Genomic DNA, 22,360 nt, shown 5'->3' on the forward strand with positions numbered 1-22,360 from the left:
TAATGGAAGTGAGGGAGGTAAACAAATGATTTAAAATGGAAGATGGAACACACACGAACGGCTATTTCACCTCATCGGTTTATAGAGCTCCTGTTCGTTCATGTTTTCAATGGACGAGAGTGAAAATGGAAAGAAAAACGCTATTTGTTGTTTGTTTATATCACGGAGTCTGTTTTTCTTCTCTGTCTTCCGGTTGTTGCCTCTTTTGAATGATGAATACACACTACCGCCGCCTGCTGGTAAGGAGAATTATTGCCACTCACGCATACCCAGTTCATACGTAATCGGCTCGGATTTGCGGTGTGTTCCAGTGCGCGAAGTCGGCAAATACGCAGGAGAGTCCGGCGACGCAACAGTCGGTGTCGGCATCGGCGACTTCTCAGGTGACTGGCCGGTGTATCTGGGCCTTTAAGCTATTGAGAGTGGGACAACCCCGTATCTCAGTTGAGAGGCTATTCCAGAATGAGCTGCCTTTAACTGAGGACATTTTGTCCAAAAGTGGTCCGTCTATGGTGGACCTCACAGTCTCCTCTGGTTTCTGACCTAGTGCAGCGTCCAGTGTGTTTTTTGTGGATGAATTCCCCTAAGGCATGGATTCTCAAATGGGGGTACGCGGACCCCTGGGGGTACGTTGGGGTACTGCAGGGGGTACGTGAGATAAAAAAAAAAAGGTTAATTAATGATTACAAAAATAATCATAGTACAATAAATTAAATAGAAAATAAAATGTTATATTAAATATTTCTAGAACCACCAAGGGTTCAAGATCCGTTCTTGTGCTTTTCTGGTGCTTAACTGGTTCTTCTCTGTCTTTACAAGTGTGTGGTCGTGTTCTAGTCACTTTGCTCAGCGCTACTGCTTGTTACAACTTGTAATGCCGTACTCGCCATTAACTGTTATTGCTCAGGTTAAGCTTGCCCCCCTCCGACGTAAGTGTATTGGTTCTTGCCGGGCAGCCGAGTGGGGCCAGCTAAGAACCGGGTTTCGGTGCTGAGAGCCGGCTGCACTGCGGTGGAAACAGGAAGAACCAGAGCTAAATCAGGCTCTAGCCCGGAACCACGCTGAGCAGAAAGCCAGTTGCAATATTATATTATAATGAATAGACATTTAAATGGAATCGTGGTTTGAACATAGCAGCACTACAGCAGGGAACTTGGACAACGGAGAAAAAAAGAGAGCCAAAATTGAGCCAACAAAATGCCGTCAATATCAGGAGGCGTATGCTTTGATGGGATTCACGGCAACAAACGGCAACCCGTCCCAGGCATTGTGTTTTTCTGTGGGGAGAAACTAGCCAACAGCTCGATGAAACCAGCGCACCTCCAGAGATATCTCAGCACCAAACCTGTGTCATGTTAAGCCACCGGAATGTTTCAAGAGAAAACGTGCTGAGTACAGATCCTCGCAAGAAATGATGCGAAAAGCCTCCACAACATCAGCCAAAGCACTGGAGACATCGGACCTAAAACTCCTAAATAGTGTAATTGCAGTGGTATTACATGGTTTGTTTATAATTGCACCTTTTAAAAAAAAAAAACCTTTCATGCATTGTGGTCACTACATTAGAGACTGCTAATTTAATGCTGTTTTCTTGTATATGCATGGGGTTTCGGATGGTATAGTTGCACATCAGGCACCACAGTGGATTTTATTATAATATTTGTGTATTGTATTTTATAGTTTTTGCATAATATATCATTAAAAACACATACGTTTAAAATACTTTAAATTGTCAAAACTCAAGAAATTGTGTTTTTCAAGGATGATACAGTGGTGTTATGAATTTGGCTTTCTGTGAAACATCTTGATAGCCCTCTTCTGTTCTATGGGTTTCAGGTTTGTGGCACAAGCAAACGACCAGTTTGTCAAGCAGTATTCAATGTGGGATAGAATCATATAGTGGAGGTATGACTTTGAAGCATTGACAGTTAAGAAAGGTCTAATTTGTTTAAAATGTTGCAAGTTGAATTTAACGGTATTGGATACTTTCTTAAAAGTCAAGTTCGAGTCCAGTATGACTCCAAGATACTTGAAGTGAGGGACTAGTTCTAATTCTGCTCCGTTTAAAAACACTGGATCCTTCCATTTTGACTGGTCGTTTACTGAACATCATGCATACTAGTTTTTTTGCATTTAACTGTAAGCAAATGTTGTTCAGCCAGTGTTGAACCTTGTCCAATGAATTTGAGAGACAGGATGTGATTATTTCAGTATTTTTCCTCTGTACAAAGATGACCGTATCATCGGCATACATTTATACATTCAAATCAGGACATACATTAGGCAAGTCATTAATGTACAGAGAAAACAGTAATGGTCCAAGATATGGAACCTTGTGGAACCCCAACAGGGTTGACAAGGTAGGTGGATTTGGTACCGTTGACCAAAACAAACTGTTTTCTGTTCAATAAGTAAGACTCAACCCAATGTATTGAATCTGCCGAAAAATTGAAATATGTCAGCTTTGTAAGGAGCACTTGGTGGTCAACAGTGTCAAAAGCCTTCCTGAGATCAAGGAAGACAGCACCTACATATGGGCTCGTGTCCAACATAGATTTAACCTTTTACACAAAGACACAGTTACAGTAGCTGTGTCAGTGGAGTGGTGAGCACGAAAACCAAACTCCATTGGGTGGAGTGGAGCGAAACCTTTATCTAAATGTTTGGTGATTAGTTTTGACACCCATTTCTCAGCTATCTTAGAGACACAGGGGACGATGCTGATTGGTCTGTAATTGGACATCATTGCCTTATCCCCAGATTTAAAAATCGGTGTCACCGTGGCCACCTTCCAGGATGATGGAACTTCCCTCGTGCTAATAGATTGATTTACCAGTATACTAATTGGTTTTATTAGACCGTCAATATTTGTACAATATAAATTAACCTGACTCCGACCCCCCCTCCCCCGGCACAGCACTCCGGGTAAACCCAAGGACAGTAAACACATCTAGTACATAGTCAGCCTATAAAAAAAACGTTTTGCAAAGAAAAAGGAAGTGATTCTGGTGATGCCTGTGTTACTGTTAAAATAGAACTGCTATTTTCCAGTTAAACTGGGTCATAATTATTGACATTAGATACACCCTCAGTTTTAATTTAATTTCCAGCATGACTGTCTGAACTCTGTGACCCATACAGCGTTGTCGTACCAGAGTTCCTATAAAAGCAGGGAGCTTTTGAGCCTTTTGTCAGAAACATGACAAAAGGCTCAACTACTGGCGGGGCTTAGAGTTTAAAATAGTTCACTGACTGAAGGGTGGGAAGCAGGTAGATACTTTCAGTCTGTAAAAGCCAAAAGTTTCTCTTCTCTACAATCATTTCCTGTTTTCACCAGCGCTAAGACGTGAAGGATTAACACCTGCAGACCAACCTGACGAATTACCCACGTTTATATTTACCATGATGTGACTTACCCAGTCACAGTAAGGCAAACATATCAACTCAAATAAGTATTTGTGTAACGACTGACAGAATAAATTGTTGTAGTGTCATGCTTTTGATGTTGGCCCCTGCATATCCCCTTTTCATGGTAGTACAACTGTGGTTTATGTTCCACTTTCAAATAAGCGGTGTCATTGCTCACAGTGCTTCAAAACTGACTTAGTCTTTTACAGTTTTCGATGGAAATATGAAAAGGGGGGAAGATTTCCCAATGAAGTGTCAGTTTGATTGCAGACATAACATTTCTTAAATAATGAAAGATAAATGAATGTGAAAAACAATGTTCATTGGGGATTTTTGGGGACTTTTCTGGATTTCTTTTTTTATTATTTCTGCTGGCTTGATAGTAGGAACAATTCTCAGTCGAAGTATAATGTATATTCTTTCTATTCTGAAATGTTCTATCTCTTTTTAATGATGCGTTGGCTATTCTTAAAAGCACATTGACAAGAGATTGCACAATTTTAACCTAAATTGTTTTAATATAACAATGTCAGAGGGCTGAACTTTGAAGTGACACTACAGTAACTGGAAATACTTAACCTCAGTCTGATTTACAAGAAATTTGAAAAGTACGGGATACCTTTGGTATACTTTGTCACATGTTAAACATGCGAAGCTAACAATTGGGTCATTGACAAATTAAAGTAGCTTTCCTAATTTGTTGACAATAAACTTGATGTTTGACTTGACCTTATTTCTTTCATTCTGTTTATTTAATACGTTCCAAGCCCCTTTCTTAATACCCAAAGACAGATGTGACTAATTTAATTGGTTTTATCTGACCAACAGTTCAAATCCAGAGGAGGAATTAAACAAGTACATTAACTGAAATACTGCTCTTAAACTTTTAATCAAGTAAAAGGACTTGAGTATTTATATTTGATGCCACTTTGCATTACTCAAAAAACATTTTAGCAATAGCCTACATATTCACTTTTTTATCCTTTTGATTTATTTGATAGCTATTTGATACTTGTACACATATATTTTGGATAAACATCTGATGAGCTTATAAAACGAGTTGCTTTTTGTTTGTGATTCATCCTCAAAATAGATTCAAAATAATAAAACCCTTAAATACAGCAGTACATTGCAACTAACACATCAATGTATTACATAGCAAACCTATATTTTGGCATTTAATCATTTTTGTAATGCTTAAAGTACATTTTGCCACTAATACTTTTGTACTTTTACTATAGGGACTATAAGTGCAACAAGATTGTATTTACATTGTGGTACTTTTTGGTTCTAAAACCCAAACATTCAATCAAACTATCATAAAAATATCAATGACTGGGTCGTTTACTTGCTTTGTTGACTTTTGAAGAAAATTAAAGAAATACAATATATATGTTATAGCATATTGCAGCAGCTCATTCTCACATTATGAAAAACTGTAACTTGGACATATTTGACGGTTTGGTTCATGACATGGAGGGGGGGCGGGAGTTAAAGAGAGAAAACGTACTTTCACTTGGCGCCTGAAGTGCTGGCGGACGGTCCCTAGCCGCAGCGAGCCGCAGCGGGCGGTGCTGCTACATCACTGCATGAATGACAGCGCACTGGACCGACGCAGGGAAAGACTTCGCCGCTTCTCAGGAGCCGTGTCGGTCCGTTTGAGCGGCACCTCACCTCACTTCAACTTCACCGATACATCCGTAGAGAGACATGTCACCGTGAAGAGTCAGCGTCCATCTTCGCTGGATTTAAAGCATGAAGAGATGACCGGCGTGTAGGACAGGCAAGTGTCTGCTAACAGGTTGGCAAGCCTCGCTGTCATACATAAGTTTCACTCTGACAGCGAAATCTCACTGTTGTTTTGTGCATCATTTGTTAGATTTCCTCGTTGCTGATTTCAAATATGTTTCTCATTTATAATGTTAACCAAATGCATAGTGTAGGTAAGTTCGTTTAAATACATCTTTACGTATGCGTGAATCAGCCAGTAAGATAGTAACAATGCAGCGAGTTCACGGGGCAAGTTTCCTCTTACCAAAATCAATAGTGTAGAATTACCTTATGGAAACCTATCGAAAATTACAATTAGTAATACAATAGTTTCAGTCTGAACAGTCAGCTGAATACATTTGCAGGAATCAGGACGTCACATTTCTTTTCTTTTTTTTGTTGTGTTGCTTTTTTACAGACACAACACAAAAAAACATATAGTAGATGCTTACATAACTGCACCTGTTGTATATCAGATATAATCATTCCTGTCCTCCTTGGACACCAAAAGGACATACAATTGCCTTGATGTTGTCATTCTTCGAATCGTATTGTACAAACATGACCAACACATTAGAGACACGGTCCTTCCCCACACATCAACAAGATGACCATACAATACCTGAACTGTTAAGTTAATAGGACATTCGTTTTTATGAATCAGTATGTGGATTAGAGTTTCTCTGTCGTTAGTCCTTACCTTATTTTACCTTATTCGCCAGAGCACACTTTTCTTCTAGAACATCCAGTCTGTTAGGGTTAAGCTTTAAAAATGGGTTACGTTAACTGAAGGCATTAAACTGTGGATTATCAATTGAAAGCAGCACTCTAAAACACACACTTTTCGAAACAATAATGCTTTAATTTCACATTTAAAATATTGTTTTACTTGTGTATATATGCTTAAAACTGCATTGTGGAGATGTAGGAAGGGATCAGGTGAAAATGTTTAATACTATCCACTGTTTACTGTGTGATTTATTTAGTAATTCATGTCATACACACTGCATGTGCTTTGTGATTCCATTAAATTGCCCTGTAAAGAGAAATCCTCCACGGTTTAATGAACACACACTGCGCAGTAACATTGATGTTAATAGTGGCCATATTAACCTTGGCTGTGTTTCCTCTGTTTGGACGGCTGGCTTTTGTTCCGGTGAGCAGCAGAGGAGCTGACGGTAAATGAGAGGCCGTCACCATGCCCCCAGGGAAGTATGGGATGCAGGAGGAATGGGAGAAGAAGGGGGACCAGGAGATTGTGATGGACTTCCTGCTGCCGACTGGGATCTTTCTCAAATTCCCTGTGTCTCCAAACGACACCATCAAAACCCTCAAAAAGGTATGTCCCCTCTCATCCACATGTAAATACCAATAGCTACTTTTAGAAATCATAAAAACCTTCAGAGACTATGTTAATAATGTCATCATAATATCTTATCTGTTAGAGGATAGCACTATGTTTCTCATAGATTGTAATTGATAGTTTGCAGCACTGCGGCTCTGGTGACCACAGTTGTGAAATGCTGTTGTTATTTACAGTATTTACTCAATATGCTTTTAGGCAAATTGGTTGACTTAATATTCCCTTCAGACATTAAACTAATTAAAACATGATAACATTCGAACAATGCTTGCTGGTGCTTTTCATTCATCTTGAAGTTTGATGCAACTATTAGAGGGAGCTACAGCTTTCCTCCTCGTTGTGCACGGCTCCAGCAGATCTGCTGCTAAATGTGCCAGTTTCTATGCCAACAGTTCTGCCACTTCAGGCTTTTTGATTAAGCTGTGTGAAGTAATGGTAATCTTGGAGGCTGTTAAGATGATTAACGATTAAATGTCTTACCAACTGGGGGAATTCACATGGAATTTTAGAAAATGTTCAAAAACACCCAGGATCAATGTCTTTGCAAAATCCTAGTTTAGATGGCCTTTGTTACTTTTTATCAGTGTTTTTATTGACAGTTTAAAAAAAAGTAATGATACCAGTCAATGTGTTCTAAATAACTGTTTCTATACAATTTGTTTTTACAAGACCCCTCAAGCACACACTTCACAGCGAACAAGCTGTACACTTCAGCTCATCAACACTCTGCTCTCAACCTCATGTGTTGCTGCTGTCTCTTGTTTCAGATGGTTTGGAAAAATGCCAGAAGCGAGGCCCTCTTCAGTGCTCTGGGTGATCCAGACGCATACGTCTTCACCTGCATCAACCAGACAGCAGAGAGAGAGGAACTGGAAGAAGAATGGAGACGCATAAGCGACATACGGCCCTTCATGTGTGTTCTGAGGCTGGTGGCGAGGGAGGGCGACCGGGTGGAAAAACTCACCAACACACAGATCAGCTGGTTGATCGGCAAAGGTCAGCAGGTCCTTCTCCAATAGAGTTCTGTAGCTTTATAGAGATATTAGTGGTTCTCTCATCATCAAAAAGAAGACAAGAGTTTTCTAGCCTGGTTCCAGTCCTCTGAATCACTGTCAGGGATGCAAACAGATTAGTATTGATCATTTCATTTAATAAGATAATGAAGTGAAACTAAATGGCTATTTCAGACTGAACTGCGGTTTTACTTCTTTATTCAGTCCGACTGTCACAAACAGGGGTGAAAGCTCTCTTTTTTTGGGTAACGAGGAAGATTTTGTAGTGTTTTTGTTGGTTTTACACATTGGTTTAAGAAATATGTAGTCTTAAGAATATCTTAAGACTCTTAACCGGTACCAGCTCAGCTGTGATCTCATCCACTTTAATTTTTCTGCCACCATTTTTAAGGCTCCAGCTGAGGAAGGTGACGAACCCAATTTGTATCCCTGCACATAAAACTGTGATTGGCTCGGTTGTTTTTCCATTCAGGGAAACAGCCTTAGCAACAGCAGCACTTTTAAAATGAATGAAATGAAGATGTGACAGTGATTCAGAGGTCTGGGACTAGACTGAGTTAAAGCTGCTCTGGAAGCAGAAATGATCCCATTGGCTGAGTGACAACTGAATAACTGCATTTGGAGCAGTTAGAAGAGTAAGAAAACTGTATTGGTATTTTTGTCTCTTTAATTCCTAATGGTAATGTTCTTGGAGGGTTGACATATTACTCACGAGCTATGAGATAATGTTTCTTACTTTAAAATAAAACTCATCTAGACTAAGTAATGCTTATTCATTTTTCCAGTTGCAGGAAGATCTCACTATATTCTCTGTTGCTTTGTTCACTTAGCTTCTGTTCAGTCAGTCCGGAAAAATAGTTTAGAATATAAACCACCGACACATTGCAGAAGTTAACCTTTTATAAATAAATCTTTCAACCCATGCAAAGCATTCCTCTCACTGAGTTTTTTTTCTGACACTGTCATTATGATTTTTTCAGGTCTCCATGAGTTTGAAGCTCAGAAGAACCACGAGGTGAATGAGTTTCGGACGAAGATGCGTGCATTTTGTGAAGAGAAGGCTCAGGAGCGCCAGATGTTGCCATGGCAGCAGTGGATGGAGTACAGCTTCCCATGTGACCTGGAGCCGTGCGTCTCCCCTCCAGAGTATGGGAGCGTAAAGTCAAAAAACACCAAGAAGATGTTCATCAATGTCATGTTTGAGGCTTCAGATGTGAGTAGATCTGTTGTTCTGTGAGTCATATTGGTTCGGATTTTAAGTAAATGTGAGCTCATTTGGAAAGCCCGCTCTCACGCCACAAACACCATGTAGGCTACATTAAGTTTGATTTTCTGTAATGCTGGAACCTTTATTTCTTATAAATCCATCTGTTACAGGAAAGCTTCATGTTGCAGCAGGACCCCCAGGACCCCCCGGTGGCTCTGATGAGGAGTGCCCTGAAGAAGAAGGCCACGGTCTTTCGCTCCGTGCGACAAGAGCCGGAGGACTTCACCTTGCAGGTCAACGGGGGGTGGGAGTTCATCTACGGGAAACATCCATTGTGCCAGTTCAAAGTGAGTAACTGCAGCAACAGCGTGTGGAAATAAAGCTCTATTTTTTAGCTTTTTTTCTGGTTATCAGCTGATTTTCCTCCATCATATTGTTTTTGTTTTGAATTTTGATCCTCTATTTTCACAAACCATCTACACAAAAATCTCTCTAACATGATACTTCTTAGTTATGTTGTTGTGTTGCTAATATGTGGTGTTGTGATTATTCCTAACAGTGTTTAGTGTGAAAAAGCAAATATTCTAGTATCACCACACCAAAAAAAGAATCTTCCAGCACTTTTTTCAGAAGGTCCCACACGCTTCCAGACAACATTAGACCAGATGTATTTTTCCACAATCCTTTCAAACAAGCACTGAATAATCTTACTGTACATTTGTTTCAAATCCCTCAGGTTGCCTATATCTGCATGACGTTGTTTTAAAGGATAATTGTGCTTGATTTTAATACATATGTGAATAATGATTGCGAACAATCTGATCTGAGAGCTGTTTCCCAGTGGTTGTAGGTGATTTTATTTTCAGTGTTGTTTGTCTGCATGTTGCCTGAGTTCTGTGCGGGTGGTCCATAATAACTGAAATGATTGTCAGAACAGGAGTGAGCTGAGTCAAGGTTTTGGTGGCACAAGACTCTGCTGTTGAATTCAAATCTCCATCAACCTGCAGGGGTGACTCATATCTGTCTCGCAGCCCTGCAGAAAGGATCTGCATCCATCCACACATAATGAGATTTCAGTTGCATTAACCTACCGCAAACGAACAGCCTCCAGGAGTTAACCAGTGGTATCAGAACACTGGGAAATATCTGTGGGTGAGCTGACTGGTGGCTATAAACAACCTCTTCTTCTCTCTCTCTTTTACAGTACATCTTCCACTGTATAAGAAATGGCCAAAACCCTCTGGTCACCATGGTACACCACTCCACCATCCGCAGGTATCAGAATGACCAGGGCCTGTGCAGCCATATATACAGAAACCGCTCCTTGTCCAGACCCCCTCCACTGCCCCTGAAGAAGGTAAGAGTTACGCGTCTTTCATTAACAGAGCGGCAACTTTTTTTCTCTCCTCGCTCGTCACAGTTGTTCCTCGACAGGACTGTGGACTTTGGCCTACTTGAAACGTGCTGTGCAACACAATGTTGATAATTGACTCTTCACTCCTCTTACTGTAGTTTGACATAGAGCACATATTGGCTACTTTGAAACTCCACTTGTAGAGTGAATTGTGTGTTTTCAAGTTTGAATGGCTTCACCAGATAAATGTCTAAGGTACAGATACTTCTATTGAAAGTGTCCAGGAATTGCCTCTTCTCTTGCCTTTGGACTTTTCCTCCTAAGCCCCTGTCTAAAATGAATTGAGGTTGAGTTAAGCTGAGGTTATATATTAAATTAATTATTTCAGTTTCTTCTAGTGTGTTCCCCTTTTTTATTGTTGTTATTCAAAGTGTCATTGTTATTTGTTGTCGTGTTGCCAAACAGGAAATTGTAGCAAGAGCTTTGCGGCTTTAAACTTCTGCGAAAGCTCTATGTGACTTAGAAAAGAATAGGGGATACAAATAAAATGTCCCTATCTTGTGACTCCTTCCTGCAGCAGAACACCTCCTCTCTATGGTCCATCAATGAGCCTTTCTACATTCACCTGCTGCAGGGCAGCCGAGTCAATGCCGACGAAGGAATGAAGGTTGGTGTGGTTTTGCGTGGGTTTGTTGCTCAATGAAATGTGGCATTCACTTGTTTACCAATATCTCAATTTCAGTTGTAGGAACAGCAAGTTGACATGTAAATGACAGAGGGTCACATGATCCAGACCGCACGTTTCCCATAATTCAACGTGGCGGTTGGTTGAAACTTCAAAACAGGAAGTGGGGAGGGCCTATCTGCTTTTTACATCTCATTCTGAGGCCTAGATTCTAAGAAAAAGAGACTGCAGCCTGTCACCCCTCTCTCGCTTTCAATGCACTTCTTTTTTTGAAAGCGTTGCACGCATTTTGTTACTACTGCAGATTGGTCATGACCTAAGTGTTAGTGTTTTTCAAAATGTTCATTAAAGGTAGTTTCCCTGTATATGTCCATGTAGAAATCTCCAAGAATACCCCACTTTTTCTCAGTTTTCCTTTTTTCCCCTGACAAATAAGGAAACGAGGGAAAAGGGAACTCTGTTAATGCGTGTCTCTGTTTGTGAGTCATAACTAACTATGTTACGGTTGAGATGGGTTATTAAGAGTAAGTGCACTTCCGGGCTGTTACCTTAGAGCACATCATGACTCATGGCAAATGTGTCCTGTCACACAATTATCAGTGTCTGCATTTGGCAGGCAGAGGTTAGAAAACACGCCCTGGGGGAGAATAACCACTCATATATTTGGTAATATAGCTTTAGACTATCTTGATTTGGCAAAAGGCACAAGCTTAATGGCCCCACAATATTGAATTTTGACTTTGGTGGTTGTTTATCATTTTGGACAGACTTTGCATAGGATTGAAAGGTGTTGTGACCTGCTTACGTTATGATTGTGTGTAGACCCTTTGACTCATAGCAGGAAACTCTGAATCATCTCGTGAATTCTGTAAACCTTCCAAAAACAATCTCCCTCACGCAAACTTTTCAGCATCCAAACTCCATGTGATATGTCCATCTCATCCATACTGTTTGTGTCTGTGTTTCCCCTCTAGCTTGTGGTGCAGGCCGGCCTCTTCCATGGCAGCGAATTCCTCTGTAAGGTGGTGACAACCATGGAGGTGTCCGTGTGCTCTGAGCCGCTGTGGGATCAAAAGCTGGAGTTTGACATAAACGTGGCTGACCTGCCTCGCATGAGCCGCCTGTGCTTTGCACTCTATGCTGTCATCGAGAAGGCCAAGAAACCCCGCGGCACTAAAAAGAAGCATAAGAAAGCGGTGAGTTTGTCAAAAACTCATTATGTTCTCATTGCTTGGTTTACAACCTGTGATGGAGCAGGCGAGTGCTTTGGGCTGGTGGTCGTGGGTGTGAAGTTGTTAGCAAGCACAAACAGATCTGCTTCCTCTCTGCTGCGTAGTGTGTGTAGTCAGTACTGTGCTGAGGGGGTGTGTTGTGCTGCTGCGTCTGGTTGTGCAAGTGTGTTCCGTGGCAAGGCTGCGGTTAACATTTCATCCGCTTCAGCTCTTTTATCTGTACATCACTGCAAGGAAGGAAGGAATTGACAAACATTTTCAAGGAATTCCAAAATCATCCTATCAGTCGCCACGCGTGGTAACAGCTCCTCTGCTCGCGGTTAAGGCTTGAACTGGGTAGTTAAGGTCTAAAAAACTGTGCAACTAATACCAAACATTTGCTGCTTTCCTTTTTTAATTGCTCTATTAATTAAATATATTATAATTTAAGCCTGTATCTTGGACAAAATATGCTTTTTAACTGTCATCTCTAGCTTAATCTTTTAACAATGTTGTGTAATTTAATAGAAAACAATTGGCTGTTTAAATAATTAATGAATAGTTTCTATCAGTCCCCGTCTTATTACATTAAAAATGTATTCCTATTAATATTTAAAATCAAGATTGTTTGTTGAAGTACAGATAAACATTGACGTTGCAGAAGCAGTGTCTGATCTTCTCTACATGTGTAAATGTGCAAATATTTATTAAACACAGGACCAACTATCCATGATATCACGTTAAAAAACAAACAGACAATTGAAACAACAAAACTGAACAACCTTTAGCATCGACACAAATAACGACTGGCCGATTTAGTCTAACTATTATAATTTTGGTCAAATGTAACCAGTGCCAATATTAGTAACACAAATAACATGCCAACAGACACACACATTTTAAAGTAATTGATCCTCTTGTCATTTACTTTATTCATGCACAAAACTACAACAGCAGTAGCTGTATTCTAAGAGGCTTCACACACTGCTCACTGTACACTGACAAGTACAGTGAACAACAGCAAAATCCCCTTATTTTTCTGCAACTGTGGTCCAGCCTGTTGTTTTGAAGCGTTTTGGGTAACATGTTTCTGAGGTCCGCCCAACATAGTGCCCAGGTGTTTTTATGTGCATCAAGGCCACTTCTGCTTTCTGAGCCACTTCTCTCTTCTTTTGCCCGTAAGAGAAGTCCTGCAGACAGACAGCAGTTGAGCTATTTTAGCTGTTATTGGTTTAGTGTGCATAGTCTCTTTTTCAGCCTGGTGCACTCAGTCTAAATGTGTGTGTTTTTGTTTTAAACAAATATCTTAGTCATTTTATATTTTTAGTAGTCACTGCCTGGATCCTATTTTTTACTATACCTAATATTATCGCTATGTAATTAGTTTTGAACCAGAATCGTCAAAGTCCTTGGCTTGATGAATCATGAATTAAATGCTGCCATGAATACCCTTTAAAGATGTGTTCTCATTCAATATTTACCTAATCTTAATGCTTTTTGATTTTTAATACAAAATAGCAAAAGGAAATGTTATACTAGGAAGATAACAAAATAATTCAATACATTTTAGATTAATTGATGAAAAATCATAAATATATGTTTTTAGATAGAAAATGTTTCGCCTATGATTACTTTCTGCTTTCAAAAAAGTAGATGGATGTTAATTTAGATGTGGAGGCAAATTATTACAAACGATGAAATAATCTATTCAAATCAAGCTTTATTTGTATAGCCCAATATCACAAAACATGTTTGTCTCAGTGGGCTTTACAAATTAAAACAAACAACATTGTATATGATGGAGTTACAGCAAAATGAGAAGGTAGTGTGTGGAATAGAAATAAAATAAAAGTTATATTATTCACAAAAGATGTATTGATAAAACAAAAAATCTACATTCGTAAATCTGATCCTCAATTTGTATTGACACTTTAAATTAAAATTAGCGTACTCTCTCTTTATCTCTCTCCTGCTTTTTGCATGATTTTACTGCCTGCAGATGGTCTTCAAAGCCAAACAATAATCCATGTCCTCCCTCTCCCTCTCTTCAGGATTGTCCGATAGCCTGGGTGAACACCATGGTGTTCGACTACAAGGACCAGCTGAAGACTGGGGAGTTCCTCCTGTCCACATGGCCGTCTGTTCCTGGTACTCGCAGGCCTTCCCTTTTCTGGATTTCCTCCTTTTTTTAAAACAACTCACATGTCGGCAGCTTTCTCCTCAGTGCCTGGCAGCCCCACAGTGAAAATAACATGTGGCGCAATCACAACCCCACACATTAACACCTAACGTGTTCGCACAAAATAGCCTTTTAAAGATATAGTAATCAGAGTTGGTAACTTCAACCTAAATTATGGATATATTTGTATTCGCTAAAATGATTTTATGCTTCTCTGCTGTTAGAAAAGCAAAACCCACTGTTGATTTTGGAGATATTGGAGTGATATGAACATGAAAATGTAGCCACTAGTTAGTAGAATAGATTACATGAAAAATGATTAACTCATCTACCAAACGGCAACTTTAATAAATAAATGTTTTATCACAGATGACAAAACCGACCTGTTCAACCCGATGGGAACGGTGGAGAAGAACCCAAACGTAGACAGTGCTGCCGGGCTTCTCATCCGCTTCCCAAACATCCGGCCACATCCTCTCTATTACCCTCCACTGGACAAGGTACTTTTTCTCATAAGGATTTATTTGTTTGCATACGGAAATGTCTTATCCGTATCACAGTGAGTCCAAAAAATTCTCATCTGTTGTCAGGTGGGTGACATGGAGAAGAATGGTGAAGCAGCCAATGCAACAAAGGAAGAGGTAGGACTTTCTACACCTCACATTTCACTATTCTCACTCAGTTAAAGGCTGTTACCTGCTAACCACATATTTATACGTCTTTGTGGCATTTTGTTCTCTGCAGCTCATGAAACTAAAAGTAATCATGGACAACAAAAACTACATGGAGTTCTTTGAGGATGAGAAGGACCTTCTGTGGAAGCTCCGCACAGAAGTCCGTGACCGTTATCATGAAAGTCTGTCCAAGCTGCTCCTCATCACCAAGTGGAACCGGCGCCAGGACGTAGTTCAGGTATTAATGGAGATTTTATATATATTCCTTACTATAATGTATTTAGTGTATCACATGTTTTCTTGTAAGAGTCTAGTCCTGAGAAACCACTGTCAGACTGGACTTTCCAATCAATAGGGCTGTAGACGATGCCTCATTTCTTAATGTTTAGCAGATACTGTATACTATTCATTACTCTAAATACAACTGACTGACTTGATGATTGAGTACTTTCTTTCTAAACCAAAAATATAATCCTCAAGCCGTTGCTAGAGTAAAATCAGGTGATTACCAAAGTCAGTTGTGCTCATTTGGTGTTAATTGTTCTCATTATAGTAAAAAGTGTAAATTGTATTCTCTTCAGATGGTGAGTTTACTGAGTAACTGGCGGGACCTCCCTGCCATCCATGCCCTGGAGCTGTTGGACTACAATTTTCCCGACCCAGCCGTGCGGTCTTTCACCATCAGATGCCTCAGGAAGCTCAGGTACACATACATGCATTTATCCCGAATGCCGTACGCCTGTAGACCATGTGCTTGCAATCTACTATATTTTTCAACCCTAATATTTTCTATGTACTCTAATCACTGTATGATCAGGGTCCTCATATGTTTGCCTTTGTAGTGTCTAAAACTGATGTCAGTAGACAAGGTTTGATCTCATTTTTAACCTTAGCATCTACAGCAATGATGCAATACCAGATATGTTATGATCAACAACATTTAGGCAAAAGACGAGGTACATAACTCATGTTTTTTTTTTGCTGGAAACTTGACTCTAAGGGAGCCGGGAGAGTTAATTGCTACAGTTTCAACATTTCTTTGTTTGGCAGGTGTGACAAAGATACACCATGCAGAAATCTGCAATATATACATGCTGTACCTTTTATAGTTATGTGCATGTTTTTGCTCATATCTATATAGCATCACACATTTTGACATTAAACTTCCTCCCCACAGTGATGCTGAACTGCTGCAGTACCTAATCCAGCTGGTCCAGGTCCTGAAGTACGAGTCCTACTTAGACTGTGACCTCGCCACTTTCCTGCTGGAAAGGGCTTTGTCCAACTGGAGGATAGGACACTTCCTGTTTTGGCATCTCAGGTGAGGTGCTGTCCAGCAGAAAAACACAAAATTGCTTGCATCTGCACCTTTTTGTTTGACAAGAGAACTTGTGTTTACTGTAGGTCAGAGATTCATGTGGCGTCTGTGAGTTTACGTTTTGGTCTGATTCTGGAAGCATACTGCAGAGGAAACATCCACCACATCAAGCTTTTATCCAAACAGGTAATTCCATCACATTAAAACAAGCTGACGTCAAGCCCAGAAACTGATATTGTTTTGTACTAAATCTCAGTCTTATCTCTCCCACACAGATCGAGGCCCTGGGCAAAATGAAGGCCCTGAGTGACTTTGTGAAGTCGGGCTCCCAGAAGATGACAGCGGATGACCTGAAGCTGTGTATCAGACAGGAGTCGTACATGGAGGCTCTGTCAGATCTGCTGTCCCCGCTCAACCCCAGCGTCATCCTCGCTGACATCTGGTTAGTGACATGCACACAAACGGTTGGGTATTAAGGGTTAGCTTTGGTCACTCTCTATGTTTACTGAATTACGAAATATGACATTTTCTTAGCATGTACAGTAGAACAATTAACCCATAATCATCACAAAACCAGTAGACTTTGTTTGATTTAGAATTGCACTTAATGCCATCTTACAGTTTTTTCTCACAGCTGAAATTATGAAGTGTTTTTACTCTTTCCCAAACCATCTTTATCCCCTTATTTTTAAAGAAAAATAATATTGGCTCTTACTTGATTGTCCTTGACTGAATTTTACAATTTCTTAGGTAGGCCTAAATCATTAACAACGCCAAGTAAAAATTTAACCAGGGTTAAAAACTGCAATGTATTTTGTGAAACAGGAATTTTCTAAACTTTACAATACACTTGTCTGCAGTCTTGATCCTGTCACTGTTATAGTGATAACATGTTTGTTTGTGGTTGCAGTGCAGACAGGTGCAGGTTTATGGACTCCAAGATGAAGCCGATCTGGCTGATGTATAACCCCAAAGTTCAAGAAGACATGGTTGGCATCATCTTCAAGAGCGGAGATGGTGAGAAACAAGAACATCTGAAGTCATGGCCACACACATTCAGCACACTTTAGCATATAGAGTAGCTACATAGTGTCAATATTTAAGCTAAAGTTGACTAAAGTTTAGATCAGAAATGGCAAGGTTACACATTAAAATAGCCTGTGACAACCACTTTGAATTGGCTTGTGTGAAAAGGTGCTAAATAAATAACTTGCCTTGCCTAAAGATAAACATACCCAGCCAGTTTTGAAAAGACAAACAATACCAGTGTAAAGTTAGCATGACATTTAAGTTTGATTAATCTTGTCAGAAGAGTCAGAGTCCTTGGCTTGATGAATCATGAAGTAAATGCTGCCATGAACACCGTTTAAAAAATGTTTCTCATTACATATTTAAATTATCTTAATGCTTTTTTATTTGAATACAAATCTAACAAAAGGAAATGTTGACAATAAAATCAAGATATATATTTTTTCTATTAACATATACTTTTTTCTACTTTTCTCCTAGATCTTCGCCAAGACATGTTGACCCTCCAAATGATCCAGCTCATGGAGAATTTATGGAAGAAAGAAGGCCTGGATCTCAGGTAACGTGGGAGCAGCTCTCTGCAGCAGCTGTTGATTATTTTGCACAAGGAAGTCTTCTAGACCAACCTAATAATGTTACTTTCACCATACATTTACAGGATGATCCCATATGGCTGCTTGTCCACTGGGAACAAGATGGGGCTCATTGAAGTTGTGAAGAACTCCGACACCATCGCCAACATCCAGCGTAACAGCAGCAACAGTGCCGCCACCGCCGCCTTCAACAAGGATGCCCTTCTCAACTGGCTCAAATCTAAGAATCCTGAGTGAGTATGATGGGCAACTTTTACATAATGGTTTTATTTGAAGTCATATAATGTCATTTTACGGAGCCCCTAAAGGGACATGAAAAAAAAAAAGAGAGAGAAAAAGAAAAGTCGGGATAAAGGGTTAGTTTCTCGTGCGCATGAGAAACTAACCCGTTATCCCGACTTTTTTTGTTTGTTTGTTTTTTGAGAAAGTTACCGGTGCGCCAAGGAGGAAGTGGAGCACACAGGAGACAACCATTTCATTGCAGACTGTTATGTTTACTTGGGGAAATGACAGTGCATACATTATTTTAGATATATTTCAAACTCAGACTTAATTTTAAGAACATTTCGGCCACGAGAAACTAACCCGTTATCCAGACTTTCATGTCCCTTTAGGCCTTTAGCGCTCCGTATCATCTTATATAATGAAGATATTGTAATAATGTCTCTAGAAGTGATGACCCGGTTAAACTCCAGGAACTCAGCGTTTGGTCCATTATATCAACATAAAACGCTAACAAGAGCCACAGATTTTATCCAGAGCTGTTGCCGAATTATATTTGAAACTAGTTTTAGTCATGTTTTGTCTGTATGTGTGTACAACAAAAACAAATGTTGTGCTTATTTTAGACTTTTTTTTTGTTTAATTGATTAATTTGAAAGTCATATACTGTAGGTAAAAATAACAATGATAACACAACCAAAAATAACAAGCAACCCCCTTAAACTTAGAATTGGTCCATTGGATTCTCATAAAAATCTACAACAGGAATGTGTCCGAGCGTATTGTGACAAACATAGCAGAAGGGTTCACAACAAGTATAATAGTACTAAAGGGAATTGACACGCAATGATGTCTGAAATGTGTCACAGCCGCTGGCTTTGTTTTAAACAGATATTTGTATTATTGTCGGTTATACTTACATTTAATTCCTTGAATTTTTTTATAGTTACAAACAGTATAGCACCAGATGCAAGTACATAACAGGAAATACAAATCCGGCTGCTATGTAAACAGATAATGAATGACCAAAAGTTCATCGAAGAGAGTTTAATTGTTGTACACGTGCTGCAGCATTTTGAATTCGCTGAAGCGACTTAACTTACTTTTTGGTACATCCTGATAATAAGGAGTTACAATAATCCAGCCTTGAAGTAACAAATGCATGGACTAGTTTCTCTGCATCGTTTTGAGGCAAGATATGCCTGATTTTTGCAATGTTACGTAGATGAAAGAAGGCGGTCCTTGAGATTGTCCAAAGCGACATTAAAAAAACACGCAATCAGGTTACATTTCTTGCAGGATTACAATGTCAGTAAAACCCAAAAAAGAGCGTATTATATTTGAGGTAAAAGGATCACATTTAATTTTTTCTTTGTAAACTGTACTGTTCTATAGGCTAATACTTTAAGTGGGAATCTATACGCCTACTGCCTGAATTTGCTTTATGGTTTTCACTTTCTTTAGTTCATTCATTCTTCTTTTTATTCAGTAGGTGAACCTATATATGCTTATAACAACATTACAGAGTGTTCTCAACCGTTTAACCTTTTTTTCATACTGCTTGAAAAAGCTAATTAACGAGGGGTATATGATATGCTAATGAATAAACATGTGAGAAAAATTCCACTCTTGCTTTGTTGCTTATTTCTCTGATCTTTTTTCTCACCAGGGACAAACTGGAGCAGGCAATAGAAGAGTTCACACTGTCCTGCGCTGGCTACTGTGTAGCTACTTACGTCCTGGGCATTGGAGATCGTCACAACGACAATATCATGATCAGGGAAACTGGACAGGTGGGGCTTACCTCTGTGATATCTTATATCACATTACAGCACTAAACTCTACCGCAAGGGGGCGATTAAACATAAAGTGTGAGATGTGTGGCAACCGGTCTGTGCTCTGTTTCATACTGTATATGTAACACTTAATACAATTGGCCAAAACAATGGGATAGTAGATGTCACTGCTCAAAGGAACATTTCACCCTAAATCAAAAATATATATTTTTACTCTAACAAGTAGTGCTTGATATCCAACAATCTGTATTTCTTTGGTGTAATTTACCAAGATGTGTGCTTACTAGTTGGGGAGTGTAGTTTGGTAAGTAAATTCCTACATTGAACTTCTCACAATAAAGTCTTTGGATTATCTTGAGTTTCTGTGTCACCATTTCTGGAAAGAGACATTTCTGTTGTTTATTTTTCTGTCGCTTTGGACACAACAAGCCTAGCGCCATCTATTGTATTTACATTATATTTGAGAGATGGCAGACAGACAATATCTCCAACCCACGGCTTATCACAGCTTAACATTCTAGACTAATAAATAGCAATACTGGTCAGAGGAAAACAATATTTTGGGGTGAACTGTTCCTTTTTGTTGTTTAAAAAGTACACGTTTATTAAAGACAAGGGTTATGAGTTTTAAAAAATATCTAGCGATCTTAACAATACTCAGTACATTTTTTCACCTTTCACTGAAATCCTTTAGGTCATTCAGCATTTTGTGAGTCTTTAACAAATGTGCCTGTGGTCAGTGATTCAGAACAAATGTTCACCTTTGCTCCTCAGCTGTTTCACATTGACTTTGGGCATTTCCTGGGCAACTTCAAGCGGAAACTGGGGATCAACAGGGAGCGTGTGCCGTTCATCTTGACCTATGACTTTGTCCATGTGATCCAACAAGGAAGGACAAACAACAGTGAGAAGTTTGAGAGGTACAGTATTGTTCGATTCCTTACTGATGTAGAATTCTGTTTGCACATTTTAGAAGCAATTTCTGATTATGTGATCGTGTTGTCAGGTTCAGGGAGTACTGCGAGCGGGCCTACAAGATCCTGTGTCGGAACGGGACGCTCTTCGTCAACCTCTTCGCTATGATGAAGGCAGCAGGACTGCCAGAGCTCACCTCCTTCAAAGACATCCAGTATCTAAAGGTATGCAACAATAATCATTGATGATAATTATGAGGGCTATCATAGTGTTGACATTGTTTTGTTCATTGTCTTTCAAAAGGACTCACTAGCTTTGGGCAAATCAGAGGAAGAGGCACTGAAGAATTTCAAAGTAAAGTTCAACGAGGCTCTGCGGGAAAGCTGGAAGACCAAGGTCAACTGGATGATGCACTCCCTGGCCAAAGATAACAGACCCTGAAAACCATGGACCAAGGACACCTGATAAATGACCAAAAAGTGTGGATTTTAACTTGTGGAGATAAACTGGAAGAAAACTTGATTGTCATTATTGATAGCATGCAAAGACTCTCTGCACATGTTTACATCTGACTGGCCAAATGGTAAATAACTAATAGGTGGAGGCATCTAAAGAAAATAAAACCATGGGAATGCCTTTGACTCAAGGACATCATCAACAATCATAAACACGCTTTTTTTATGTGTTAAATTCGCTACTTGAAAAGCCACCTGCACGCAAATATTGTCCTGAAAGGAAGCAGACGCTGAAAATGTATCTCAACAACTGCATCGCTCAGCAGGGAGCAAAACTTCATGATGACATTATTCAGTCACGGAGTTCAATAACAAAGCGACAGTTTCACCTCAAGTTTATTTTACCGTTACCACCCTCAATGGCTGTGTGTTATATCCTCTCATGTCAGTATACTCAACAATATACGCAATTGTGTCTTGTTTATTTTATTGTATTTTATTTTATTTAACCTGGTAGCTCTGGAGTGTTTGTCCAAAACCATGAGGGATATTTTAAACAAGTTGTTGTGTTTTACTGCTGTACTGTTGTGTAGTATTGCCTTGAAGTGAAGTATGTGGCCAGTACACAGAAAGCATTGTTACATTTACAGTTTATTATATGAAATGAGATACTTTAAATGGGACCTTCATTTTGATAACACACCTGGTTAACAGGATGTGTAACTCAGCAGACCCTGACCAAACAGCAACTACACATTAAAGAAATAGACATTACATGTTGGGAATAAAACATATTTGCTTTGTTACTGAGGGTTGGATAAAACAATGTATTGCACTCTTGTGACAGCCTATTGAATGTGAATCTGGAGCTAACAGACTTGAGCATTTCATAATTTCACTCAGCTTAGTTTAGCTTAAAAACTGAAAACAGGGAGAAATGGCTAGCCTGGCTCGGTAGAAATGTAACAAAATAAAAAGCATACAAAACGTTTTAGGTACTGGTATCTAGGTGGACTGTTTTTACCTATGAACGGAGCCAGGCTAGCGGTTTGGTGTGCGTTGGTGTGTCACACCAACGCAACCGGTTCAAAATCCGTGCTAGAGCTCTTCAGGTTCAGAACCGGTTCTTCGGTTTAGCTCCGGCTCTTTTCACACCACCCAGAGTCCG

At 39.6% G+C, this 22,360-nt stretch overlaps 1 protein-coding gene across 4 annotated transcripts; it reads left to right on the forward strand.

Annotated features, from left to right (window-relative positions):
* Positions 1-287: 287 nt before the first annotated feature.
* On the forward strand, positions 288-22,027 carry pik3cd (phosphatidylinositol-4,5-bisphosphate 3-kinase, catalytic subunit delta). Of its 4 annotated transcripts, none has more exons than XM_079674516.1 (23): positions 288-383; positions 6,343-6,517; positions 7,309-7,537; positions 8,535-8,767; positions 8,932-9,108; positions 9,966-10,118; positions 10,693-10,782; positions 11,775-11,996; positions 14,063-14,159; positions 14,560-14,690; positions 14,781-14,831; positions 14,935-15,102; positions 15,446-15,567; positions 16,042-16,185; positions 16,269-16,368; positions 16,458-16,624; positions 17,093-17,199; positions 17,692-17,770; positions 17,870-18,037; positions 19,696-19,819; positions 20,597-20,742; positions 20,829-20,961; positions 21,041-22,027. In XM_079674516.1, exons 2-23 carry the CDS (start codon positions 6,377-6,379, stop codon positions 21,176-21,178), a joined length of 3,120 nt encoding a protein of 1,039 aa, XP_079530642.1. In that variant the 5' UTR covers positions 288-383; positions 6,343-6,376; the 3' UTR covers positions 21,179-22,027. The 4 variants fall into 4 exon arrangements, with proteins under 4 accessions (XP_079530642.1, XP_079530641.1, XP_079530643.1 ...); XM_079674515.1 differs by lacking the exon at positions 288-383 and adding an exon at positions 4,930-5,209; XM_079674517.1 differs by lacking the exon at positions 288-383 and adding an exon at positions 4,930-5,191 and having other exon boundaries at positions 10,696-10,782.
* Positions 22,028-22,360: the final 333 nt, after the last annotated feature.

This window comes from Notothenia rossii (genome assembly GCF_949606895.1).
Source record: "Notothenia rossii genome assembly, chromosome: 4".
Taxonomy (NCBI): domain Eukaryota; kingdom Metazoa; phylum Chordata; class Actinopteri; order Perciformes; family Nototheniidae; genus Notothenia; species Notothenia rossii.